This window comes from Haemaphysalis longicornis, unplaced genomic scaffold (genome assembly GCF_048455015.1).
Source record: "Haemaphysalis longicornis isolate Haplotype H1 unplaced genomic scaffold, Haemaphysalis longicornis Haplotype H1 scaffold_2, whole genome shotgun sequence".
NCBI classification, from domain to species: Eukaryota; Metazoa; Arthropoda; class Arachnida; order Ixodida; family Ixodidae; genus Haemaphysalis; species Haemaphysalis longicornis.
In genome coordinates this window covers 110426087-110453935 of record NW_027526295.1, presented here as the reverse complement: position 1 = coordinate 110453935, position 27849 = coordinate 110426087, and the positions used below count along the sequence as shown (strand labels likewise).

Genomic DNA, 27849 nt, shown 5'->3' with positions numbered 1-27849 from the left:
TGCCCTATCTTTCCCATTAAATTGACCTCTTTTATAACAGACATCGGATATAGAGGACAGTTGGTTATAAGGGACAAGTCATCCTTGAACATTCATCAATAATCTCACTTGTAACAGACATTTTAACTTCAGATGCAGTGCCACCAGTCACTAATTACAGTTGCTTCCATTGTGGAAGCACAGGTGGACGACAGACGCCTGCAGTTGCTATTTATTATAACTTCAGCAAACACACAGTGGTGCAGTCAGCTATGAAATGGCGATGAGAAGCCCTGCCAATGGAAATGCAACTTACAGAAGTGATTGAAGCCCACTGCCATCCATTGGATGGAGCGCGATCGCACATGCGGGCTCTCCCACTCACGTAGCTCCTAATCAAGAAGCATCGCAGATGTTGGGTCCTGCAAGCGTAATGAATAGCCTGAGCACACAGCGGAAGAAGCTGTGTGCTCGGGCTATTCATCAGGCTTGTGAACTCAACATCTACAATTCATCTTTCACAAAGAGTGAAAGGAAAGAAAGCTTGAAGAATCGGTTGTAAAAAAGCAGTGCAAATACAGTCATAAAGCAAAGATTCAGAACTGTTTCATAAATTTTAGGGGCCAAACATAAATTAGAATGAATCTTTTGAAACATGCTGTAGCGTTCTTTTGGGCTTATTTTAGTCATACGATGCCAACACTGAACTAGGATCCAATTAGTAAGTGAAAACATGGTTCCGTGCTTATAAGAGACATCTCGTATAAGAGACAGAAACTGCTCCCCGGTACGTGTCTCTTATAAAGGGGTTCAACTGTACATATAAAGAGAGTGCTAACTGCAAAATACTGCGCAGGAATGCAGGCGACGTAAACGGCTCGTGAATATCTGAAATTTCTGAACCGAAACTGCAAGAAAAGGTGGCCATTACCGGCGGCCGGACGTGACGTAGTAGGTGGTGGAACGGAAGTGCGCGTGCCCGTGTCGGCGGCTGCTCGCAGCAGCCACAAAAAGCGCGTGATAGCGTCACGTTTCGCAATATAATTTCAACAGAAGAAATTTTACTAACATTTTGCCGAAGCTAATGAAGTTAGGCGTGATTCCAACTTCGCGGTGCCATCAACCGAGATAGAGTGTCGGCAGTTATTGTTGCCTTAGAATACCTGCCGGAGTAGCAATCCTTGGCATTGCGAGGAGTAATAAAGCAGGTCCAGATTTACTAAACGGTTTGCGTGTATGATATCAAAAATGAGCTTTGGTTAGCAGGAGCCTTGCCTATTAGCTTTTTTTTTTTTTTTCCTTTTGATAGGAACGAACCACGCTTGGGCGGTGATCGATCATAAACTGCTTTTACTGTGTAAATTGACGGGCAGACAGCTCTGCGAACATTTGTTCAGCAGCTTTCACCTCACTGCACATAAATGACTGAATCGCAAAATTGGCTTGCAACTGTATGGTAGCTTCCAAAGCAAGATGAGGCACTGAAACGCGAAAAATTTACCTATCTACCGTTACTATCTACCGTTACTGTTACTTTCACCAGACACATGTGCGCTAGATAACATTTCAATTTCAGGTAAACTAAATTTAACACTTTACAAAAGTAAGTACAGTTGAACCCCTTTATAAAAGACTGTACCGGGAAGCAGTTTCTGTCTCTTATGCGAGATGTCTCTTATAAGCAGGGAACCATGTTTTCACTTACTTATCAGATTCTAGTTCAATGTGGGCACCGTATCACTAAAATAAGCTCAAAAGAACGCTACAGCATGTTGCAAAAGATTCATTCTAATTTATGTTTGGCCCCCAGAATTTATAAAACAGTTCTGAATCTTTGTTTGCTTCATGACTGTATTTACACTGTCTTTTACAACCGATTCTACAAGCTTTTTTTCCTTTCACTGTTTGTGGAAGATGAATCGTAGATGTTCAGTTCACAAGCCTGATGAATAGCCAGAGCGCACAGATTCTTCCGCTGTGTGCTCAGGCTATTCACTACGCTTGTAGGACTCAACATCTGCGATGCTTCTTGATTGGGAGCTTTGAGAGTGGGAGAGCCCGCATGTGTGGAGTAAGCTTCAACCACTTCTGTAAGTTGCAATTCCATTGGCAGGGCTTCTCATCGTCATTTCATAGCTGACTGAACTACCGTGTGTTATAATAAAATGCGAATGCAGGCATCTGTCATCCACCTGTGTTTCCACAATGAAAGCAACTGCAATTAGTGACTGGTGGCACTGCATCTGAAGTTAAATTGTCTGTTACAAGCGAGATTATTGATTAACGTTCAAGGATGGCTTGTCCCGTATGACCAACTGTCCTCTACATCCAATGTCTGTTATAAAAGAAGTCGATTTAATGGGAAAGATAGGGCAGCCAACTATGTGGGTGAATAGTGTCTCTTATACCCATCTGTCTCTTACATCCATGTCTCTTATAACGAGGGTCAACTGTACTTCATTTCTCTAATGAAAAAATAATTTAATTTGCCGTTTAGCAAGGGAGCAGTTTTATTAGCTTTCGCAATTCGCGAAGATGACAGACGATCTTTGAGCGGATATGTCTGTTAACAGGAGCAAGGCCGGTTTTAGTTCTCTTGGCGAGGGAGGAAAAAGGTAGCACTACATGTTTACACGAGTGCATAAAACAACTCAAGTTTGGTCGTCCAACTTATGGAAATTTCAAGGGGTGGAGGTGGTGTGGCGCCAGCCAGCCAAGATACAGCATATATTTCCCGTGGCAGTGCAAGTGGTCTAGTATTTATAAAAAATTTTCGTTAAGGTAGATACAATAGGAATGGCAAAAGGTCAAGCAAGTGTGCGTTTCATGCTGTTTTGAAAAGTAAAAGATCATTTTCAGCTAAAAAAAGTTTTGCCAACTCCAGAACCATCGCAAGTGCACATATAGTTTGTTGTCTTCTCAGTAAAGCATGTTGTGTTGGGCTAGTTGGTTCATATTCATACTTACAACAGTGCATTCGGACGGGACAAGGAAAAGAAGAGACAGGACGGGCGCAGACTCACAACTAGTTTATTGAAAAATGGAGCATGCTAACATATACCCACACCAGCACATGCGCACACATGTCACCACTTTTATGACATGATATAACGGTTTAGAAATTCATACTCATTTCCATACAAAGATCTGGATGATTCACTCACACACTGTTCACCACACTGTTCACCACACACTGAGTCCTTGCTACAGAAGTTGAAAGAAAACACACCCCAAAGGACAGACAGCCTTAGGCGCAAGAAACCGGTGGTTGTTCTGTACATCCATAGAGTGGCACACAACCTCAAAAATGTGGCCAACAGGCACAAAGTGGCGGTCGTTTTTTCTGTGCCTAACAGGATGGCTAGCCTGTGCCCCAAGATCCTGAAAGGAATGGAAGAGACACCAGGTTGGCTAAAACGACATTCGACGCCATACGTGAAGTGCGCAACCGGCGTGGTGTACATGATCCCGCTCACATGCGGGTCAAACGGGCCGCTGTCTAAACGACCGTTTAAGGAAACACCAGCTGAATATGCGTAATAAAACGGGATTCCACCTTCCGCACCATTGCGTGGCTTGTGAAAGCAAGCCACGCGAGCCAGTTTTGACTCGGACGAAGGATCTGAACAAAAGTAGAGAACAGGTGGCAAGGGAATTAATCGAGGTCTTCCTTCATTCGAAAGCATGGTGAACAGTGTGTGAGCGAACCATCCATATCTTTGTATGGAAATGAGTACAAATTTCTAAACTGTTATATCATGCGATAAAGCTGGTGACGTGTGCGCATGTGCTGGTGTGGGTATATTAGCATGCTCCATTTTTCAATAAACTAGTTGTGAGTCTGCGCCCGTCCTGTCTCTTCTTTTCCTTGTCCCGCCCGAATGTGCAGTTCTAAGTATGTTGTCTTCTCCTTTACTTCATTAAAAACTTGCTCGTATTGCTAACTATGCAGTTAGTTTTTAAACATGTGATGCTGACGGCGGGGCAGCGCAGCGGCCTAGCAGAGAAATCCCCAGAAACCGGATCCCTGTCCACGCCAGTCACCAGGAAAGCGCGAGCTCCATGGGCAAGTTCCCCTTCTCCATCACAGGTCATTCAGAACTGTTGTTTTGGTGACTCTCCGCCAGGTGAAAACGTTGCTTGCTCAGAGGTACTTTGAATGCTTGCAGTTATTGTGTGGGTATGGGGCTTAGGACTTCTCCATGGTAATTTTTAAAGCATAAACAACTTTTTTGGATCTTGGGCAAAGAAAATATGTATTGAGTGCAGTAGGCCTTTAAGCATTAAACAGCATGGGTACCCTGTGTGCCAAGTAACAAATGAAGAAATACAAAAGATATTGCCAAGAACAGCAACAGCAGCAACAGCACACCTCTGGTGTCGTATATCCGCAGGTGCTTGTTGCTCATGCCCGCAACAAAGGTTTTCGGGGCCTGGCTGAACCAGCTGAGTGACTGGGTGGAATCGGAATAGCCTGCAAGGAGGGAGCAGAGATCACCATCATCATCAGCTATCATAATCATCATCACCATCAGCAACCACATAACAGCAATCAGCAATCAGACATGAGAGAGCAGCACAGAAATTGCGCGAGTGAAAAGCATGCTTCTAGTTACGTAAGAACCACAACTACCAACATACCCGGCAATGTTTGTAATGTTTACGCCAATCGCCAAACACCTGAGTGAACTAGAATAGCTCTACACAGTGACTTGCTCTAGCTATGCTTGTAGAAGAAAAAAGAATTTTAGGAAGACTGGCACCGTAAATCAACATTTAAGTAAAAACCACAGCTGGTCCCCATAAAAAATTCAGCAACAAAAAAAATCAGGCACCCCGTTGTCTGACGACGACAATGGTTGAAAGTGAAGCTCTGGTGACGGGCATCGTCGTCTTTACATGATATAGTTCGGGCACTTACTCTGTCGCGGCCCCCTTGAATACAAACAAACTACAATATGTATTTTGTTTACTCAATTCTAGGGCAAGACTCTTTTTTTTTTTTTAACGAGGGAGATACAAAAAGTTGCAGGTCTGCTTAAATTTGAGGATTTATATTAAGGCACACTGAACACTCATCCGAAAGTCAAAAAATGGCGTGCAGTTAGAGTTGCCCCTGGGCTTCGCTAAAGCGAATACTCGGGACACCACCATCTTTGATCGTAGCCAAAAAAGCACAATTGACAGGCCTCCATTCTGATTAATCATGCTCACATTTCTCGGAGCCCCTTTAGTTTGGCAGTACAAGTCCACCTACGTCACGCTGTTATGTTGTTAAAGGAGCCATGAAGACAAAATACAAGTTGGGTTTATTGGAAAGACTGCTTAGTCCCGATAACAATGATACCAATATCATCGCAATCTTCGAACAAATAACGGAGATACTATTAAAGAAAACGTGTGAAGCCGTGGCGACCCCCTAGCCAATTTCCCGCAACTTTTCTATGACGTCACGGAACCTTGTTTGTGTGATTGGCGGCCGCCTAACTGACCTGTCGCTACGACACATGACTAGACGTCTGTAATGGGGCCTCTAGTTCCATTTGACCGCATCACTTGAATGCTAATGTGCAGTTAACGCACTGAAAATTATGTTTTATTGTTGGCCCCTATGACGCCATTCTTGCTCATAACACGTGACTGTGGCGCAAAAATTGAAAGTTTTTAATTACTTCTTGCTTTTTTTTTTCGTTAAAAAACATCTTTTGGGGCTGTAATGGAGCTGAGTGAGATACTGAATCCTAGTTCTTTCAAAGTACACGAAGTTGTATTTTCTCTTCATGGCTCCTTTAACAATGTCATTATAGGGCTAACTTTAAACGTAAAGCCATGCTGGCTGCCAAGAACTCATCGAACCTTGAGGCAAGGAGGCAATTGATTGTATCAAGGATTGCATCAATGAAACAAGCATCCGCTTTGCAGGGTCCTGAGGCAAGCTGGATATGACATCCCGGAAAGCTTGTTTGCATGCCCATTCGGAAAAATCCTGCATTGTGGATGCACTTGACGGCATCGAATATCCGCACACATTCTACCTGGACGAAAGCTATAAAAAGGACGGTAAAATGAAGCCAGCGGCAATGACAATTTTGACTGAATTCAGGTAAGTTCATGGCTAAAAGTGCCGTTCTAGTTTTGTGGCTGTTACCGTCCTCACCTATTTTGGCCGGCTTATATTCGAGATAATTTTTTTGTGTGTATGGCTTTCCGAATTTCAGGACTCTTGCGGATTAGGAGCCGGCCTAGATTCGAGTAAATACAGCCTGTGCTTGCAGGTGTTGCACAGGGTAATGTCACAAGGAATTCATTGCCGTCGACATCCACGGCCACTGTTAGTCAATGCACATTTCACAGCAGACCCTGTTGCCCACAAACCACCAACTGAGCTCTCCACAGTGGTATCAACCTCTTATCTGCCTTTTTGCAGATGTCAAGTGTCCGCCCTAAAAATGCCCCTGCTTCCTCAGTGCCATCCACCGGCCCACCCTTTGACCTTTGCACCGCTATGCTTCCACGACATCCACAAGGAGGTTAAAAGGATCGCTTAGGACAAGAACCAGGAGAACTGAGGTGGCCTGCTAACACACGTGTGTTGTAAAAATACTAGAAAAAGACTGGCCCAGCTTCGCAGACATAACGTCACAAACTCTGATGTTAACAGCGCAGCTGCCTAGCGTTGCCTAACCACAAGGCTGAGCTTCATAGAACTTCTCAAAGCCAGCAGATCGATTCCCGTTTGCACCAATTCATTTTTGCGGTGTTCCACTGCTAGCGCCATCCACTGGAATCTCTTGCTACTTTTGGACTCGGAACACTGCCGTGAGAAGAAGGCACCGGGGGCACTTTTTTTTTTTCACGGCATATTTTTTCATTCGCTATGGCAAAAATCACTAATCCATGTATTTTTATTTAAAAGAACAATTCAAATACCACCTGCATACTAATGTCTTGCCTCAAATATGCCTAATATTTTCTTTTCGTTCAAAAATGTTGACAAGTATCAACATAGCCACCGGATTTAATAGCTTAGAAATGCTCTTTAAGTGTCTTGTTGCAGCATTATTTTTAACTTGCTGCAGTGTGTATGCTTGGTGCCTGCTCTCACTAAGCTATGCCCTCTCCCCATTGCTGCAACTGCGTTACCACATTTCATCCCATGCAGAGCTCGACAAAGAAAAGTTTTGCCGTTAAAATCAGACGCAACTGCCCCGCCCACTCACCCAGTTCATGTGGCCTGGAACCTGCCTGCTGGACATCCCAGACAGAGATGGAATTGTCGCCTTTGTACTTGTCCAGCCCTGCCGCCAGCTGCAACAGGGAAAGTTCAACAAGCAACAACACACCACGCTAGACCGGTTCCTATGAACAGTACTGTGTGACACTGATTGATTTGAGCAATGAATAAGGTCCATGCAAAAAAGGTAATCATGACTGCTTATGCACCCGGCATTGTTTGTGCATGCTAAATACGAATTGTTGACTAAACTAAATTTCAGCAAAAAATGTTAATTTCGTTGTACTGGCATGGAGATGACTGTGAAGTTTGGAAAACGGTCGGTCTCAGCAAGGGTATGTGCCTTAGACGCAAGAATCGGAACTGAGCTAGAGCGGGAAAAATAGAGGATCTCTGTGATCACCCTGCCATTTTTGATTCAACTGGTTTCTCCTCACACTGTGCGGCATTGTGCAAACTCTCTGTACTGAAGAACATAAGACTAGTGCTGTGGTGCACCAGTCAGTACGGTGTTGGAACAAAATATTTTTCGTTCTGGTTTCTGATTCGTTCTCTGAATAAAAGTTCCATTTTGGTTCAGCTCCGGAACGGGAAAAAATATGGTCCGTAATGATTCATAACCGTTCATCTGTGCCCGCAACCAAGACTGCAAACATGGTAAGAAAAACATCAAGTGATGTTTATTAAACGTTCCTTGTAAAAATATAGGCTGTTATATAGCTCAACTGCACACACACAAAAAAAAAATTCGGAGACGCATAAGCCCTTCTCGTTGTATCCATCTTATAGAGCAGCTGCAAATGATGCTCAAAATTTCTACACCGATTCCCAGAAACTAACATGGGCAGTCCTCAATTTGGCCCATAGGTCTGCTTGAAACGCTGTTCGTAGGTGCAATATCTTCAAGAGCAATTTGCTTTGGGGTACCCAATCTGGACGAGGTGTATGATTGTTAGGTCGAACTCTCTAAGCCTCCAAAAAACCACCGACCTGTACTTGTATGCACAATTTTTGAGTTTGCTGCCTTGGTCTGAGACCCCAACACTAAAATTCTTCTGAATAAATTGCAGGGAATTCAAAATCGCACTGTGTGCTTTTCTACTAACTCATATAGCTTTCATATTAATGTTACAAGTTTTAAACACTCTCTCTCATGGCACAGTTTAAAACTCCGGTGCACGTTTTCTACGTGCTTATTCTTAATGTATGTGAGGCGGTAGCAACACCCCGTATGAATTCAGACGAAGGAATACAGCAAGGAAATTGGTGAATACTCATGCCACACATCTGCATTCCAAGCATCATTCTTTCTAAACACTATTAAGGGGCGAACGCATTGCCCAGCACTGTTGTTAACACCCCTTCTGAACTGTTTTCCGCAGTGCTCTGGCACGACCTGCATACAAGGACTTGTAGCTGTTTTCATTACGTGCTCCGATGTAATCTGCTGTTTTTGATGCCTTCTGCGTGTGCGGCTGTAATCATGCGAAACATCATATTTTTCTACTTGGAAAAAACAGCGCCAAAACAATACGATACGGAGCAAAGACAAACACTGCTGAACTGCCAAATGAGTTTATATTCGTTGTTCTTCTCAATAAAACTCAGTTGGCAGTTCAGCGCAGTGTTTGTCTTTACTCCTTATCGTATCGTTTTTTGGCGCTGTCTTCTCCAATGTCCGTGTCATCATGCATTAACTAGCCCATCTCAGTTCACTTGATCATATTTTTTTTCTTTATTGTGATGCAGTGCATCTGAATTTTTGTGATTACTAATGTATAAAAGCCCTCTACAACAATGTCGTAGTGCAAATGTTGGTGTGTTAAAAATTCTGATCTGATTGTGGGGTTTAACGCACCGACGCAACTCAGGCGATGAGGCGCGCCGTAGTGGAGGGCTCCGAATTAATTTTGACCACCTGGGGATCTTTATCGTGCGCCGAAATCTCGTACACACGGGCGTTTTTGCTTTTCGCCTCCATCAGAAAAGCGGCCGCCGCGGCCAGGAATCGAACCCGCGACCTCGTGCTCAGCAGCGGAACGCCAGGTGTGTTAAAAATTAAAGCCTTTCCACTCAAGGTGAAAGCTGTCGGAAGTGCAGAGCAGTGATTCGCCATAATGGGCTACAGCGCCGTTATCCGCTTACTGTGCCACCCAATGCATATAAAATTTCGCGTCTCTGCAGTGCTCACACGCCCCAGTGGGAGTTCTGTTCTTTTTGTACTTGCGTTTCCTCCTGCATGTGCCAGCGTTGCACTGCTACTTTTTTTCGCTTACTATTGTAAACAACCAACCCAACAAGCGTTCTGCACTAAATGAATGCGGGCAAATTACGTATATTTTGCCTCAAATGTACCTGCAGTTTTCTTTGCGCTAAACAACGGGGAGAAGTATGACAAACGCCCACAGTTCACCAGTTTCGACCGCTTACGACTATATAAACCGCCTAGCCTTCGAAGCCTCTGTGGGACGCTGCGACGACTGTTGCTACAACTGAACGTTGTGTGGCTCTACTTGGGTCCAGCTAGCGAGCTATGACAATAAGGTGAGCCCCTAAAGTGCTCTGCACACAATAAACACTGCCAAGATGTCTGCTTCATAGCTGGATGTGCATGGTGATCATGTGGAGAGCTAGGCGCTGACCATTCAGACATATGGAGATTTACACCAGCAGGCAGCAAGCCTGCCGAAAAAGAGAGGGCGCCAGCCAATCAGATGAAATGTGATTTCATGCCAGCAAATCGACGGTCATCTCCTACCTCGCCGCATGAACATTAAAATGAATCCTGGAATACCCAAATTGTCCACTCGAACCGAAAACCGATACTACTTATTTTTTGTTGCAGCTTCTGAATGAAATGATAAATAACGTTTTGCTTACGTTTTTGTATTGTCCGAAAATATTTTTGTCATTGTTCGGTTGTGGTTTTTGTTCTGTTACGACGACCTGCTGTTCTGTCTGACCTTTGTAAGTATTTCTGCCATAGCAATCGCGTTGCCAGTGAACTCACTCACCATGTTGTATTCGACTGGATTCCATGCCACCACATTGCAGCGGCGGGGTTGCTTGGGCACTGAAACAGCAAGTGGACGAATCCCGTGTCATAACATCGCATTCACGGACTTATATTTCACTAAAACCGCTTCACACCAGCAACAACTTTGGGAAGCACAAGTTAAAGGGGCTGTCAAGACAAAGCACAACTTTGTTCAGTTGGTAAAAAACTAGCCCTCGGTAACTCACTAAGTGCCATTCCAGCCCCGAATGAAGTTTTTTAACTGAAAAAACATGATGTTAAAAAAACTTTCAAATTTTGCATTACAATGACCTGATGGGCAGCAGTGACAAAAGATGCGCTAGCAATAGAAACGTAGTTACAAATGTGTTAACTGCACGTTAGCATTCAGGTGATGCAATCAGATGGAACTAGAGGCCCCACTACAATTGCCCGATCGTGTTTTTTGACAGGTTGCCAATCGCAGAAATGAGGTCCCGTGACATCAAAGAGAAATTGCAGGAGAGTGGCTGGGGAGTCAGCGCTGCTTGATACGCTTCCTTTCATCCCTCAATTATTTGTCTGAGGTTTGCAATACAATTGTTATTATTGTGGTCGGGACAATAAAGTAGCTTCTATGAACCAAATTTGTTTGGTCCTCATGGCCCCTTTAAATTTTAACATTATAGCACACATTTCAAGCAATCAGTCGATGAAATGTGCTGTTGGGCTAGTTGGTGCATTATGAATCACGAAAACTGCGCTAACTGGACACACAGAGCAAGGACGACAAATGCGCATTGTTTGTCTTTCTTCCTCTGTACGCTCAGTTAGCGCAATTTTCGTGATTCTAAAATCAGTCCATACTAAATGTGGTGTGTGGTGCATTACTAAACACAGCCAGACAAATTTTTTTTACTTTCAATCTCATGCACAGCGATTCTTTCAATACTGGAGTTGCCTTACAGGCTAGTAAGGCGAGTGGGCCAAGACAAAACAAAAGCTTTGATATGTACTAAAGCAGAAAGAAACAAATACAGTGAAAGATTTATTTATTTAATCCACCTCTTTGTATTTAAATACTTACTGCGGCAAATTGTGTTGTAGCACATGTGGGACCATACAAAGTGAAGAGCAAGGACAAGAGCAAAGCACAGATGTCATAAACCTTAATACAAGTGGAACTAAGTCTACACACCGATGCTAAAAAAGAACCACAACAACTCTGCCAAGAAATAAGTTCCAGCATTTCAGTTGTTCTAAAGAAAGAACACTGTTTACAACACAATTTAGTATGCAACGGTAAAATGGATCTTCAAAACATTACTTTACTGGTCACTGCTAGCTGATGCTGCTTTGACAGGAAATAAACAGGCGTTAGCAAAAAATGACGTGTAGTGTGGATAAGAATACACATTACTGCATTAGTGGTGGCATCCTTTGGAAGGGAAGGTTAGTTTTGGCACAACAGTGGGTTAAATGTGGTAAGTCACAGTCATCAAAAGAGAAGCCAGGTGATCATGGATTGAAGTGTTACCAACTTGCATGCATATAAGTGGTGCTCTAAGTCACAGTCAAAAGAGAAGCCGGGTGATCATGAATTGAACTGCTACCAACTTGGATGCGTATCTATGAAGTGCTCTCACCGTGCAGTTGTGTTCGATATTACTCGTGCCCTAACAACTTCTCCTGTTTTAAAGTGTATTGTTTCGGGTTCCGTGTCGCAGAAAAGTTGGCGCCGTTTGTGGCAATGACCGTTAGCAAAAAGTCAGCGTAAGTAATAAATCCAGCGGTAGCTCCAACCGAAACCCACAGGATCATAAAATGCTGCTCTAACCGATGGCAAGCGAGCGGGAGCAGAAAGTTTTCACCACTCGCACACACTGCTAAGGGGTTCCGCTGACATCAGCGCTAGGGTGTATTGTGCCATAGTGCTTACTCGCTCTAGATACACGTGCGATGTATGTGCTTCCGTATATCTGTGCTGGGTGCACTACAGTTTTAAGAAAGATAACGCTACTGTGTTTGCAATTAAAAAAAAAATGAAGCTAAAGCGCCCTCCAATTTTCGCTGCACCTCCTCGATTAGCAGGTTGCTAGTAATGTGTCGTGCAAACTCTTGATCACGGTTCCAGGCATGCAACCCCAATTTGCGACAATAACAAGACAATGCTAAGAGGACAGAGAGTGAGGCAGCTTGGAGAGACGTGTGACAATTTGCTCACAAAAACAGCCCTCCCCACTAAAAGTCAACACTTTGCACGATCCTTTTTGTGACAGTGATGCCGCATGTTTAGAAAGAAGGACACTCACCAAACTCCCGTTTCACCCAGTCTTGGTCGTGGAAGGACCGGCCAAAACTGAAGAAAAAAAACGCACAAGACGTCTCAGTTTCTGGTGACAGTATATCAGCTACAGCACTGCAGTGATGAAGGGCTAATTCCAAAGTTGCGACAGATAAAATGAGGCATCATTTAGGAGAGCAACAGGTTGGTGTAAGTACGGATGATTCTACTGGAAGCACCAGCATAGTCTTTACGAGCAACCCTCCCCCCCCTTTCCCTACCTAAACCAAATAAGTAAAACAGGTGCCTCCCAAGCTACCTACTTTTTTAGAGGTTATTCTTTCTAGGTGTTGACAGCTGCCTTCTTATTATTTTTAATTTTTCAAGCAAGGAGCCGCACAGTCTGGTTATATAAACCTGCAAAATTAGATACGTCAACAATGCACATTTTTCTAAATGAAGTGGGACTGATTGCATATTATAAAACTGCTTTAAAAAACGACAGAAAAGGAAAAAAGAAACAATGCGGTAAGATTCGGACACCATTAAGCCGAGATGGGTGAGCAGCAGAGTGCAATGGTTTTTCCAAGAGCTCGTTTCCTTGAGTGCACGCAATTAGGGACCCACCTGATGAGGCTGACCTTGCCAGTGTCCTGGCCAATGGCAAGCAGCAGGTCGGTGCGAGGGTTCATATAGACACTGTAACACTGCGGGAGAACATCATCAGGGACGGGGGGAAGGGAGAAGAGTGCAAGGTAAGCATTTTTTTGTCTCTTTTGTAACATCTTTCACTCACGGCGAAAATCAGCCCCACCAGTTTCTTAATTCCTGCGACACACTGCCTAGAAGTAGTAACCCCACAGTGAGAGCAATTATTGTGTTCCCTAATTTTGAGCACCTATGAAATGAAAAAAAAAAAAAAAAATCGCCTCAAAAAGTAATAGCTCCGACGTTAAAGCCCAAAACAGCTACTCTGACATTGTGTACAATAATTACAAGGAGCCAGAGGCGAAACACTGCATCAACTATCAAGGGGTGCGCACTGCTTAATTTATGGTCTAAGCATTTCTGCAGAAGCGAGGCATTACTCAGGTCAGATCCCTGCACGGCTGAGAGAGTGCTCCTGCCAAAGTAACCACTAAAATCAACAGCTGCAGCTTTCTTGCGGGCACAAAACAGGGGAAACACATAGTGATCTCAACAAAAAAGAAATAGCAACATAATTTTATTTTTTACGTATAGTATTTAACGCAACTTATTTGCAAACTTCCCTTGATCTAATAACAATGTCGTTCACGATTCAGACATAGCTGACTGATCATATCGTATTCACATGAGTGGTAAGCAATTAAAAAAATTAAAGCCATTCCACTCAATGTGAAAGCTGATGGAAGTGCAGAGCAGTGATTTGCCATAATGTGCTGTAGCGTTACTATCTGCTCACTGCTACCACCCTAATGCGATTCAAATTGCCCGCCTCCGCAGTGCTCCCGCACCCCCTGCCTGAGACTGCACCAACGGGAGTTCTGTTCTTTTTGGGCTTGCTTGTCCTCCCGCACGTTGCGGCATTGCACTGCCACTTTTTTCCGTTACTATCGTGAAAACCAACCCAACAAGCATTCCTAACCAAATGAATGCAGGTGCTGCCAGTTAATTACATCTATTTTGCTTCAAATGTACCTGCACTTTTCTTTGCACTAAACAACGGAGAGATGTATGACAAGCGTGAACGATTCACAAGTTTCAAACCATTGTGACTACATAAACCGCTTGGCTTTCCAAGCCTCTGTGGGACGCCGCGACGACAGCCGCTACGACGGAACGCCGTGGGCTCTACTTGGGTCCAGCGAGCAAGCTACGATGACAAAGCGAGTGCCTAACGTCATCTGCACTTAAAAACTTTTAACTTTTCCGCTATAGGGACATAATATGGGCAAGAGTGATGTAATGGGGGCCAGCACTAAAAACATCATTATTAGTGTGTTAACTGCCCAGTGGCATTGAAGTAATAAGATTGAATAGAACTAGAGGGCCCCACTAGAATCCCCCAGCCATGTTTCTTGGTGGTGGCTTAGGTTGAGAGCTGCCAAATGCGCAAACAAGATACGGCAATGTCACAGAAAAGTTGCTGGAAAGTGGCTGGGCATTCGCCCCTGCCTCGTACTTTTTCCCTAATATCTGCATTAATTGTTTGAAATTTGACATAAAATTGCTCTCATTGTTATCGAGACAAAGAAGTCCTTTTAATCAACCAAACTATATATACGTTTGTCTTCATGGCCCCTTCAACTGCAAATGACGCAGCTCTCAAGTCTAACAGTCCTAGTGTCCCCAATAAGTGTGAAGTTGTGGTCGCGTTACAACTCAGGACTGCCAACCACCAACTCACCCGGAAATACTCTAGGTCTTTCTGGACGGACAGTAGCGTGGCACCAGGAAGGACTTCATGACCTGTTAGTTGAAGAGAGAGGACACACGGCCCCCACATACAATCAGAATCGGGCGATCAACATACACCATCACGGCTCAAAGGAGTCCCACCATGGGATGCAGTGAAAGAATCACCCCATCAGGCCGCGAGAATTGCAAAACTCTCTCATTGTATTCAGAGCTCTGTTGCTATTATCCCAAGTGCTACATACAAGCATTACCAATGTGGCTGCCACCATAATATATGCCTTGGCCGCACGTGTCTCCTATTCTTCCCAACCCAGTACACAAGAAGTACATCCCAGACCAATCTTTTCAAAAAACAAGCACCGATATCAGTTTGTCAAACAAGAAATCACAATGGAGAAATAACTAGTACCCTTAGCGCCACTTGTATTCCAGTAGGTCTGATTCTTAGATGCTTTAGTTTTTTTATTTCCAGTTTACTTTCTTTTCATTTTCCTTGCACTGTTTTTGTCACGAAATGAGGTGCAAGAAAATAAGTTTACCCTATGTTCAGGAGCTGACTTGCCAAGTTGTCCCATTTAGTCAACCCAGTCGAACCATCATCACGCAACAGCCAGCCATGTAAGCCCATCCAAAGTGCCCATTCCCCACCATGTACTTTATCACGTCACCGACTCCAGGGCTTATCAGCTGCACGCACACGCATCTGTGCTACTTCAACCATCCCTTTACACACCGAAGGCATTCAAATATGCTGAAGTCGTAGCCTCACATTCAACGGCAACGGTAATTTCATCATAATTGCACATAAAAAATCTGCCAACTCTAAGGTGGCGGGCAAAAGATACAGTAGCTACTAATGAGGTGACAAATGTCCCTCTTTTACTGTCCGAAACTGCCAATCCTGGTTTCCTAGCATACTGAAATACTGGAACGCAGTTCACCCATAAGCATTGGTAAAGGAAGAAACACAAGTCACAATTTGAGACTGCCAACATTTTGTTGCCAACCTTGCTCATCCCGACCTCGTTGCAATTGTCAAGCAAACCTTCAAACGCAAAACCAAAGGAAACCGTTTCTCAAAACCTTCACGACAAAATAACTGCCGATGTTGAAAGGCAACCAACTTGTTTCAACACAGTCACAATCGCGTGAAGTCCTCACAGCAACATCAGTGGCCCCGAGGAAAAACCAGGAAGCACAGCCTACTCAGAGATGGGGGTAAATGAAGGTGGAGCGATACTCACTGGCTTCCCTGCTTGAAGGCTCTGTCTCTGCAAGCTGGTAGAAATTGATCTCGGTGCCCGCAAGGAGGAACCTGCACAGAGGGAAACTCCGTTATGCTGCAGCACATATACAGTCGACTTCCGTTAATACGAAGTCCACGGGGACCACAAAACACTTCAAGTTAACCAAACTTACAATAAAACAAAAGGCACAATAACACTATTATTAATAGTGCGCAACACGTCTCCCCTCTTGATTCCGTTCGAAATCACGACTTTCATCTCCAAGTCGACTCTGCGACATGGAAAGTCATGGTAGTTGAGACTTATCTCTAAAATCGTTAACCACACATACTGTTCACATGGCACTGTGCACAAAAATAAACAAACAAACAAACAAATAAATAAACAAACAAACAAACAAATAAATAAATAAATAAATACAAGGCTGAGAACCTAAAAAGATGTATATGCTGGCACTAGTCCGAACTGGCCTGCCACTTAATCAACTGTGTGCTGACTCAGTTGTGATGGCGTGAACACCCATGCAGAACATGGCGCTGTTTTTGCGCTTGAACACTTTTTAATTTTATGAAGAAACGATGGTCACCTCGATGCTTTTTATCCGAAATAGCTCCCAATTACTCGATTAACCGCCTTTTAGCTTCAGTATATGGGGCAATTTCTTTCAGTGGATTGCACGTAAAATTACTGGGACCAGAACATCGCTTCCAATTGACCGAAAATTCCAATTAAGTGACTTAGAATTATCGAGAGTCGACTGCAATATTCTCCAGCAAAAATGTCAAGAGACTCATTTTGCTGTATCAGTAACCCTTCCCACACCGGCAAATTTGTAAGAAGCAGCCGCTTATTATGAACAAAGGTGGAATGACCGCTGCTGCGTGTGTTGCAGCAACAACTATGACTTTCCCATATAACGAATGGCAAAAGACAAGGCAAGATAAGACATATAAAACAAACGCGAAAATAAGACATATGATAAATTTCTAGAGCATTTTTCAAGCAGTTTTGACAGCACACTAAGTTCACGACCACCATCAGATTTCCCACAAAGATGCCATGCAAAAATGGCTATAGTCACATATAGGTAGTACGAAGAGTTGCAATGTCTGTTTGGAGAGACATGTGCAAGGAGAAATGAGTAAGAAATCAAGAAAGGCAAAGAAGAAAAGCAACTTGGCTTCTCATGTCAACCAATGTAGGCAAGCATTTATGCACTGAATGAGAAACTAAAGTGGCAGGTGAACTACTCATACAAATAGTTTGATTTCCCACTAACCATACAGTTTCAACAACTACACAATTAGTGCAGTTGCAAAACATTCCACCGGTGCTTACAATTACTTTTCTGTGCATTTTATATCATCCAAGTAGCTTCAGCAACTACTGCCAAAGGTCACTAGGCAAGGAATGCACCTGCGTTTGCAATTATTATACCACAAGTTCAACCATGTCAATAAGCCAGTTGATTAGAAAACGCTGCAATCCAATCCAACCCAAGCACAAACTAGGCACACAATGAGCTGAAGGCACTGGTTTAAATAGGCCCTCAGAATAAGGCAAACAAATGTACTTCGACTTCACAAAATTTTGGTCACAAATAACTGATGTTTACCCAAATATTAAGCATAAACAGTAACTGCATGTACATTTTAACAGATTCTCATTTGGTGTTCAATAACCGTTGGATGACAAATTAAATTTCTTTGAACAACCAAGTAACACAGCTAGTCCTGCATTCATAAGACTCTCATTAATGCAAATCTTTCCTTGCTGCTGGATGCAAAGATCTGTCACAATCTGACAGGAGGTCAATTTAGCAGCCAATGACACAATACAGTAAGACCGACTTATAACAATACCCGTTATAAGAATATACTGGACATAACAATGCAAAGATGTGGCACCATCAACCTTGCTATATGCTATACGGTAAAATAAACTGCTTATAACAATGGTCATTCTCCTTATTGGTTATAAAGAATGAGCCTGACAGCATGAGCCTACGTAAGGTATAGTATTTGGAAATCTGTGAGATATCTTGTGTGCGTTGTGTGTAACCAAGTATGACTTTTAAGCATGAAATAAGTTGCGGCATCTTCTATCTTTCCAACACCCAGAAAAAGTTGATGCCTTTTGTGTAGCCACACTATCCCTGAAGGAGGAGACCTCCTGACTACCCCTCTTATCTCCTGCTGTCACCTGACCCAGACAATAAGAGAGGCAGGGGGCAGCTCTTCAACACTGTCCAGATTCAAGTAAAGCTACATCGGGGTAAAGGCCACTGTTGATTACCGATGTTAAAAAAAGGCAAAAAACAACGCCACCTTAGTGACACGCAGTCTGCCAACCATTCAAAAAGAAACGGTCAAAGATTTCATGCGGAGACTTTCTCCTACGTGAAAGACGGCCCTACCTAGGGGCCCTGTGGTTGGCACATGCATGGTCAAGTCTGGGTGGTCAGCCATGCACTTACATTTCTGTTTTGTAAATACTGGCTGAAAACCCCCAAACACTTACAAAAGTAACTTTTTCAGCCCAACACTGTTATGACAATTACTGGTTATAACAATGGTTTTTTTGTGGCCCTTCAGTATTGTTATAAGTGGTTTAGACTGTAAATAGCAAAGAAGCCACACGTTATGGCAACCTCAACTACAGTTGAACCTGGATGCAACTAACCCGTATGTAACGTATTCCTGGTGTTAACGAAGTTTTTCAATTCCCCATTGGCAGCGCCATCGAAGCCCATGTGTTTGCAACCTCTATGAAACGAAAGCGTTGTGACGGTAACCTCGATGTAACGAATTTGCTACGCTGACAAGTCATTGTTTTTTGCACTTGTGAAAAATCGACTGGAGAAATGCACCAACTTAGTTAATTCTGCCCGCACTGCCAACTACCGCGCATTTCCACGTGTGAATGCAGTGTCGGTTCGAGACCGAAGTTTCGAGGTGCTAGGCCTGCCTGCCGGTATGTAGTCGCGCGTCTCCACTGCTGTATGTGGTGTCATTTTGTCGGTGACGAGTTCTGTAGTCAAGACAAGCTTGCAATAATAAATGCCATCTCCGCCAGCGAGAAAGAACATCACCGCCCGGAACAGTACAGGAGTAAAGGAGTAAAGGAGTAAAAGTTTATTGGCATAACTTCCATACAGCTGAGAGCCAGAGACAGCCAAAAGGCAGGAGCCCATACACCAGAGTGCTGGCCGCCTCCTCAGCTGTACGTTAACAATATGAAGGACATGTGAAAACGATTATGGTAATCTATATACAGATGAGGGGAGTTATAGTTATATATACAGTAGTATATACATAGTTTACATAATATATACATAATATATACATAATATATACAGTAGTAGTATATACGGGTAAGGGGAGGTGAAGTGGTCACGCATCTCTGTACCGCACCAAGTCTTTGAATTCCCCGACACTTTGGGCCCTCCTAGCGTCGACTGGCAAGGAGTTCCATAGCTCAGGGGCTTGGATGAAGAGGGAGTAGGAGGCACTAGTGGTGCGTGAGAGGCGCTGCTCGAGCTTCAGTGGGTCCCGTCTTGAACGGCGCAGGTAACCCTCTGGGATGGGACAGTCGCCGTGCAGAAACTTGTACAGGAGAACCCGCCTGGAGAATAGTCTGCGTCCATCAAGTCGAGACCACCTCAGGGTCTGCAACCGCCTCTCGTAGGGAAGTTTGGTTGCCCGGTCCTTGATATGTAGCGCCGTCTTCGACGCTTTCCGTTGAACGGACTCGAGCCGCTTTTGGAGGTCAATCTGGTGGGGGCTCCAGATGGGGGAACAGTATTCCAGGACTGGAAGTACAAGGGCTGTGAACAGCGCACAGAAGGCATGGTGTGGCATGGCCCTTGACGTTCGGGTTATGAACCCCCTTAGCCTGTTTGCTCTTTTGCAGACATAGTCTACGTGAGGTCTGAAAGACAGGCTGCGATCAAAAGAGACCCCAAGGAGCTTAGTCTCGGTGACCTCCTGCACGCGTGTGCCATTGGCCAAGTAGGACACGTTCGCCGGTGTTCGTTTACGAGATATTCGAAGGTATAGTGACTTGCGTGGGTTGAGGAACAAGCCATTACGATCACTCCATCTGGAAATCTTGAGGAGGTCGGACTGCAAGATCTGCCGGTCTTTGGTGGTATGGATAGTGCGGTAAAGTATGTGGTCGTCAGCGTATCTTAGAATGTTTGATTCAATGTCGGACGCGAGGTCGTTGACGTACAGGTTAAATAGGAGTGGCCCAATCACGGATCCCTGAGGCACACCCGTTTTCACAGTGTGCCACTGACCAGTAGCACCCCGGTAGTGGACCTGCTGCCGGCGGTTTGTGAGGAAGGCTGTTATCCATTGCAGGGTCGTCCCAGTTATGCCAAAACCTGGGAGCTTGGAGATGAGGAGGTTGTGGTTATACCAAATAACATCCTCTCGCCAATTTTTAGTGCGGAAAAGAGCATCAAATTCGTGTAAAGGCACCCCTTCATCACAAGTTTGGTCCTTTAAACGCATTAAGGCACCAAAAAGTGTCAAAAGACAAAGTGTGATAGTTATTACGTTTGTGAATACAGTGGTAAGTGAGCTTGCTTCATTGGAGCGCCATGTAGTGGCTAAGCTCGTGGGAAAGCAGCAGATGCAAATCACGCAGTTTTTCACCACGAAATAAACCCTCGAAGGGTGAGTTCACCGTCTAGCATTCCGATTTCGTTTCTGCCTCATTCACGCGAGCCTTTACTCGAAACCTGGATGCAACAAAAACCTGCATGTAATGAAAACTTGCGAATTTTCGTCACCTTCGTTATATCCAGATTTAACTGTATACTGAAGAACACCCAGCAGCTATTTACACAGGTCTCGTAAAAGCTGACCACACGCTAACGCAGTGCAAACGGGAGGAGGCTGCCGTCACCTGTTGGGGTCCGTGTGCCACCACGTGACGTCCACATGCGTTCCAGCCATGGCTGCAGCGGCACTCGGCCAGGAGAGCACAACCTCTCCAAGATGGTCAGCAAAGGGCTCCCACTGCCAGATCCTCAGTTAGGGCGATGCTGCAAGGGGGGCAGACAAAAAAATGATAAGACTGCGAGCACTTCAATGCTTTCTTGTGGACTGAGGGGGCCCCACATCTTGAGGGCAAGTCGCAAGAGATTCACTCGAGGCCCCCTCCTCCTGTTTTTCTTCTCTGAAAACGCAGGGTACATTGACCACCTCCAAGGGTGTTGTCACTTTCTGCTTATTCCCATCTTGCCACAGCTTTCCCTCAATGTCTTTATATTGGTGTCTTATTAGTTACTGTGGACTGCCCAGGAATGGCTCGGTACTGTTTTAGATGGGGAATAAAAGAGGCCTTTTATTATAACTACAGCCACGAGCTCAAGTTTACGGACCGCGGGAGCGGTGGCCAAAACTAACTGCTGCGCCTGCTGTTGGGAATGCACACAGCGCAGGTGTGGCGTATCAGTATAGCACCCATAGCTCTTTTGCCAATGCCTCGCGCTCCAACAAACTGGGACCAGGGGAACCTCGCTGGCCTTTTGCAGGCTGCTGGTTGACAAACCTTCTGTGGAAACAGTATGCTCACATGATCAGCGATAACGCTGCCTCACAAACAGAGTTGGCACGTTGATTGATTGTAGGGTTTAACGCGCCGACGCAATGCAGGCGATGACGCGCGCCATAGTGGAGGGCTCCGGATTAATCTGGACCACATGGGGATCTTTAACGTGCGCCAAAATCTCGTACACACGGGCGTTTTCACTTTTCGCCTCCATCAGAAAAGCGGCTGCCGCGGCCGGGAATCGAACCCGCGACCTAGAGTTGGCACATTAGTGCTTACCTCGTGATCATAGAAAAATTCATCGCTACACCAACTTGCCCACCAACGCGCAACACCAACTCGTCCAGGCATCCGTACTCATGATCATAGCTTTTGTTTTAACTTCAAGAGAACATATGCGGAAGCAGACAAAAATCGGTTTCAGAGATTAGGCGGTGCACGGTTGTGTTCCCCTAACTGGTGTAGTTGTCCTGGTGGTAATATATCAAAGCAAAAGGCAGTCGTGAAGAAGCAGGTGATAATGGCATGCATGCAACTAGATGGGCCGCGCCTGTGCAGGTCTCGACAGCAGGCATTGTGCAACAAGATGACGCAGCAGTTTTTGCCACTGCTCCCATGGTCCCTAAACTTAAGCTCATGGCTGTACAAACATGTGTACACACAGTATCCTCCACACAGCCACGCCTGAAAATTTCAGATTAGAAGTACTAACTTTGTACAGCAACAGAGTAATTAACAGTCATTCAGGGCACTGTCGACTATCTCACACTGTTGATTTTAAAAATTCGGTGAACTAAAATTATTAGCTTTTATTATTTTTTCAATTACAAAGGCACACTAATTGAACCCTCCCTTTGTGGCATGAGTTTTAAAATTCACACAAGGATATCCTCAAAACCGGAAGGCTGTGCTCACTGAAGTAGTGAACATGTCTGCATTCGACCCTTAGGCACCTTCACTATATCCACACTTTTGTCCCAGCTAATTGTGCTGGTGACCCCCCTTTACCACATTGTTATGGCTACAGTAAAAAGTAGCTCCTGTGGACATCTTTCAGCTTGTCAGATGCAGTGTTTGAAGAATAATAGATGCAAAACCACCCGAAGGTCTGTGTACTAGTGTGAGCGCGATTTTTACTTTCCACCTGCTTTGTGCAGCACTTCTCTTGGCGGAAAGTTTTTGTACACTGTACTTAGTAAACCTTAGTTAAAAAAAAAACTAATTTCTCAGTACTTGCAGCACGCACTGAACGAAGCATGCCGTGCCCATTTGGCGGTCCAAATAACTGAGCTAGGACGAAAATATATGAAAACTTGATCAGCTGCTGTCATTAATTTACCGACAACAGCATCCTCTGAGACTTGTGTGTCTACTTTCGATGCTTTTTCAATAAATCTACGTTGTCCAGATAAGACAGGGCCGCCACAATATTGTTTAGTGTCACATCCGACGAAACGCACAAGGGTAAGGAAAATATTCAGATCCCATACCAAAGTGTGAGGTCTCACGAGCAGAGTGCGACGAACGATACATAGCTTCTCAAAGGCACAACTCGCTTCTTAACGCAGTTTTCATCCGTACAGCCGACACTCTACGCACCACTAGGCTAGTTAAACCAGAGGAAGCGATGGTTAAACACTGACTGGTTGACACCAAGTTTGACGCTACACAAAAACTTGTAGCGCGCTGTTTAACAACGCTATCGCTCCGTCTTCATGATATGAGCGCCCGCGCTCCCCGATACGAGTGTATCGGCGAATTCCGCGCAGTCGGCATTTATCTCTTTTTTTTTTTTGTTTTTATTGTTATTAGCAGCGAGAGCGACGAAAGCGCAAGAAGGATGCGGAACAGCTCCTTTACATCAACAACGCGTGCCAGCACCCCGAGTTGCACAAGCCGGTGCAAGAGCTGCGAGCCATGCAACCGATCAGCGGGATTGTTGACACGTGAACATAACACAGCTACGACGCTCAAACCCGACACAATCCTACCCTTCAAGTCTTGGTTCGTGTCTTTCGGCGATGGAAAACTGCAGGAAACTGCTTCATTCATTAGCAGCCGCTCACGCAGGAACGTAAACAATCCAACACACACGCTCGCAAATAGATTGTCTCGACTGGAAGTGGCTTTCAGACTTGCGTAACGTTGAAATAAAATTGCGTTAAAGTGAAGTTTTCTCAAAAGTGTTGATTTTTAAATACAAATTCTGCGAATTCAAAGATTGAATTGACTCCTGGCAAATAAAGAACATAATTAGTACAATTCGAAACTACCATCGATACGAAACTGACGCTTTAGGCTTCAGTGGCTGCAACAGCAAAGATGGCGTCACTCACAGACTCGAGCGCGCCTTCGTAATCTAATCGCTCGTTGCGTTTGCAACGAAATGTCACTGGCTCCGCGTTTTTCTTCGCATGTTCGCTTGTCAATCAGTACGGCAGCCTTCGATCAAGGACGGCGCGGAAGGCTATCCACGTGAAACGTCAGCGTGGTGCAAAGTGCGTGTGTGCTTTCAAACCGCCACCTCCCTTCGGCGTACGCGACGAGCCATGTGAACTTTTTGTTTTGGTTTACCGCTGACCGCCTCTCTGCAAGTGCTTCGCGATGGCAGCTCGAGGAGACGCGTCCGTGGATTGGAGGAACAGCATCCTCAAGTCACTCCAGGAAAGGAACAACGTGCAATGCAAACCATTCGAAGACATCGTCGCGTTCAGTAAGTCGGGAGCGTCCCATTTGCCACAACGTGCGCAATGCCATGCCCGGCGGCGTTGCTGGCTCTTTCAGCGGATGTTGTGACTTGGAGTCGGCGTTCTGGCTGCGTGAACGGCTGTTTGGGTGGCGGTAGTCGACGCGTTGCCGTTATTTTTGGTGGCAGACTTCCACGGAGCGGAGAAAAACAGGCTACGTTAAAAATTGCACGTTGACGGCCTAACTTTTGTGGGGTACGGCCTGGAGCAGTAAACGCAGCGTTGGTTTCCGTCTGGTAGCGTTTTCTCGTAGCGAGAAGCAACATTCCGGGTGCCGTTGCGTAAACATGGTGCAAAACACGTGTCTGGCACGAACGCCCAACCACGAGCCGGAAATTTTTGGGAACAAGAAACGTTTGAGCATTTGCAAGATAATTTGGATTTCATTCATCTGCAGAGCGACTTGTAGTGTTTCAATTGTAGTAGTCAGACCTGGAAAAGAAAGACTCAGTCAGCGGTTACTTTTGATCATTTTTTTAAATATTTATTGTATATCACAATGATTAAGTGTTCCTGGAAGCACTAGATACACGTTGTTCGTTCACAAATTACCGTGCGGCACGGTAATTTACCTAAATTGCCATAATTGTTTACTTTCAGTTGAATGAAGGGAAAATTAGCGAGGATCTGAACCAAATTCAAGAGTTCACACTGACACACAGCAGTGCGATGTAACAGAACTTTATTTTGTGTCTTTTGGCATGGCTGCTTTATAGAACGGACATTTAAATCTGACTTGGTGCAATCAAAGTAAAATTTTAATTTCTAATTAGGAAAAAAATGTCCAGTAAAGCAGTACGAAAACAATAATTTCGGCCTTTTTATCGTGAGGGCAGTCTTAGTCCTCCTCAATCATTCAAAAACCTTTTTCAGCTTTCAATAATTTTAATTCGCGTCAACCGGTTGGTTCCAGTGACCAAAAACTCCCAAGTAGTATTGGAACAGCATGCGCTCCGGAACAGCACTCCACACAGAAACATTCTCTTTTGTGAAATATCCATCACCTTGTGCATCACTGCCCATTTATTTTTTTCACCCAACCCCTCTTTTTTTATTAATTTCCTTCTCATATCGTAGAACCCGCCACGGTGGCTCAGTGGCTAAGACGCTGTGCTGCTGAACACGAGGACGCGGGTTCGATTCCCGGGCGCAGCGGCCGCTTTTCTGATGGAAGCGAAAGCGCCCGTGTGGTCGAGATTTCGGCGCACGTTAAAGGTCCCCAGGTGGTCAAAATTAATCCGGAGCCCTCCACTACGGCACGCCTCATCGCCTGCGTTGCGTCGGCGCGTTAACCCTACAATCAATGAATCAATCTCATGTCACAGACCTTTGATCACCCTTCAAGCAGTTCAATGATCTCGACATTTGACCGGGTGAATTACTTGTGGAATATTTGGTGATCGTTGACTTGGCACCAAGCCTTTCACTGTGCCAGCGTTGGTCAGGTGTGGCGCATCTCTCACACCCTCTTCTTGGGATGTGCTTCCAATTAGAAGGAAAAAATGAAGGAGAAATGACTGTACTAGCTTTAATGATGCCGGCTGGTTGTCTCTTCCCTGCGTTCCCGTTGCATCGTTCTCGATGGAGGGAAAAACCCAGGTGTGTGGCCCCTCCAGTATAGTAAGCCTTGTAGCCCAGATGTAATTTCAATGTGAGTTTGGATCCCTAATTGTCCCAACTTTTGGTCACCTGCTGACAGCAGTTGGAATTACGGCACTGTGGGAATTAATGGCCTTTGGCAGGTTTTTTGAAGTGCCTTTATACTCCCGGTCCGACATTGGAAGCCTGGTGGTCTAGCCAGTTTCCTTTTCAAGAGCTCGTGTTGACCTTTCACTGTCCTAGTACCGCTCGGGCATGTCAGCTTCAACATCCACAGTGCCACGAATGAGCAACTTTATCACTAGTGATGCTTGCTAACAGCGGCTACACATCACCCTTTCTCTCCACCATTTCACCTTTAAATAGCTTTGATATCTGTAGCCTGAGCAGCTCCAACACCCCAGGCCAACACAGATGGTGACACCACATTCCATGCATATCACGTTTCGCAGCTGCTAATGTTTGTGTTGAAAAGCGATTCCCTGTTCCAAGGCATCAACAGGACACCCTCCTGCAATTTCGCTGGCATCAGTCCATATAACAAAACTTGTTGAGCTAGTGTGCGCATGACTAAGGTGAAAAATGATAGGTCAAAACGGTTGATTTGGCGAGTTGTTACATTATTCCCAGTACCGGCGTAAACAACACGATACAAAGCGGAGAAGAGGGCACAGACACAGAGCTTGTGTTTGTGCCCTATTCTTTTTTCTGTCGCATGTTATTTGTGCTCTTACTTAGAACAATAGGCTGCTAACATATGCAGGTGTGAACTCTATATTCAGGAAAAACCACGCTTATTTGTACAGATATATAACCTGAGTACAGGTAATGCAATGTTATGATATGTAAACAAGTGCAAAAAGGGTCAACACCAGCTCGTTTAAAAAGTACGCCAGCATTGATAAACAAAACACAGCAGAGACACGCACTATAGTGCGAGCACCTGCATGCGTTACAGGTGTGTATCGAAATTCAAAAAGGAATTAAGGAAAAAATGGACCAGAGCACATTCTAAACTGGTCTAGCGCCCTTCTTAATTGTTGGTATTGTTTAAATTTTTTGCTCTTTTGTACGCATCAGTTGCGGGTGCAGTCGTCGGGTGGTCGAGTGCTATTGGGTTGGTGTGTTACGCAGGCGGTTAGATAACTTCCGATGTGGGGAGCACAGTGTCAAACGAGAACGAAAAATGGAACCTAAAAATGAAAACGATATTTATGGCTGAAATGAAAATGAAAACTCAACGTTAGTTATTGTTTTTTCAGGAGAGAAGCCGAAAAAAGTTTGTTTCGGTTTGAGTGGAAAGTTAAGGTATTTCAGTATTTATTTCAACTTCCATGCAGCCAGGCTTGTTTTGTTTGTTTGCTGGCATAAAATCGCCTTCCATCTCGCTGGTAGGCTTACTGCCTGCTTTCATACTCTGTTTATCTTGATGGTCAGTGTTTAGTTCCCCACATGATCGCCTCACACAATGGCTGCTATGCAGACGTTGCGACCTTATTTATTTACTTACTAGCATACCTACATTTGCCCTGTGGCATTGTTGTTGGGGGATGTTATGCATGACGAAACGCAAATAGTCTGAAACATGACATCATAATAAAAAAAATACCATGTTTGATGTGATTACAGCAGATTACAGTGGGACGCTCAGTGGAGGGAGAGAGTACAACCTTACTCAGATGAGAAAAGTCTTGTGGTTGGAGCTTTCAGTCCAACACCATTAGAGCAACCCGCTATCTTCGCCTGTTCAATCATTGATTGATTGATTGATTGATTCTAGGGTTTAACGTGCCAACGGAACG

The 27849-nt window shown here is 44.6% G+C and overlaps 2 protein-coding genes across 6 annotated transcripts in view; one reads left to right on the top strand and one right to left on the bottom strand.

Moving 5' to 3' along the window:
* The window catches only part of Mio (GATOR complex protein mio), a 71405-nt gene extending 47582 nt beyond the window's left edge, over positions 1-23823 (bottom strand). For 2 of the 3 annotated variants that reach the window (XM_077698140.1, XM_077698142.1), the window contains exons 1-9: positions 23693-23823; positions 21054-21192; positions 16137-16207; positions 14882-14943; positions 13120-13199; positions 12521-12567; positions 10228-10286; positions 7200-7287; positions 4352-4453 (exon numbers count right to left, since the gene is read on the bottom strand). In XM_077698140.1, coding sequence (XP_077554266.1) covers positions 4352-4453; positions 7200-7287; positions 10228-10286; positions 12521-12567; positions 13120-13199; positions 14882-14943; positions 16137-16207; positions 21054-21103 — 559 coding nt within the window. In that variant the 5' untranslated portion in view covers positions 21104-21192; positions 23693-23823. Of the gene's footprint in view, positions 1-4351; positions 4454-7199; positions 7288-10227; positions 10287-12520; positions 12568-13119; positions 13200-14881; positions 14944-16136; positions 16208-21053; positions 21193-23191; positions 23451-23692 lie in introns of those variants that run through there. The other variant, XM_077698141.1, reaches the window with a different exon arrangement.
* A 178-nt stretch (positions 23824-24001) lies between these two features.
* The window catches only part of Atg16 (Autophagy-related 16), a 54838-nt gene continuing 50990 nt past the window's right edge, over positions 24002-27849 (top strand). For all 3 annotated transcript variants that reach the window (XM_077698139.1, XM_077698138.1, XM_077698137.1), the window contains exon 1: positions 24002-24414. In XM_077698139.1, coding sequence (XP_077554265.1) covers positions 24306-24414 — 109 coding nt within the window. In that variant the 5' untranslated portion in view covers positions 24002-24305. The remainder of the gene's footprint in view (positions 24415-27849) is intronic.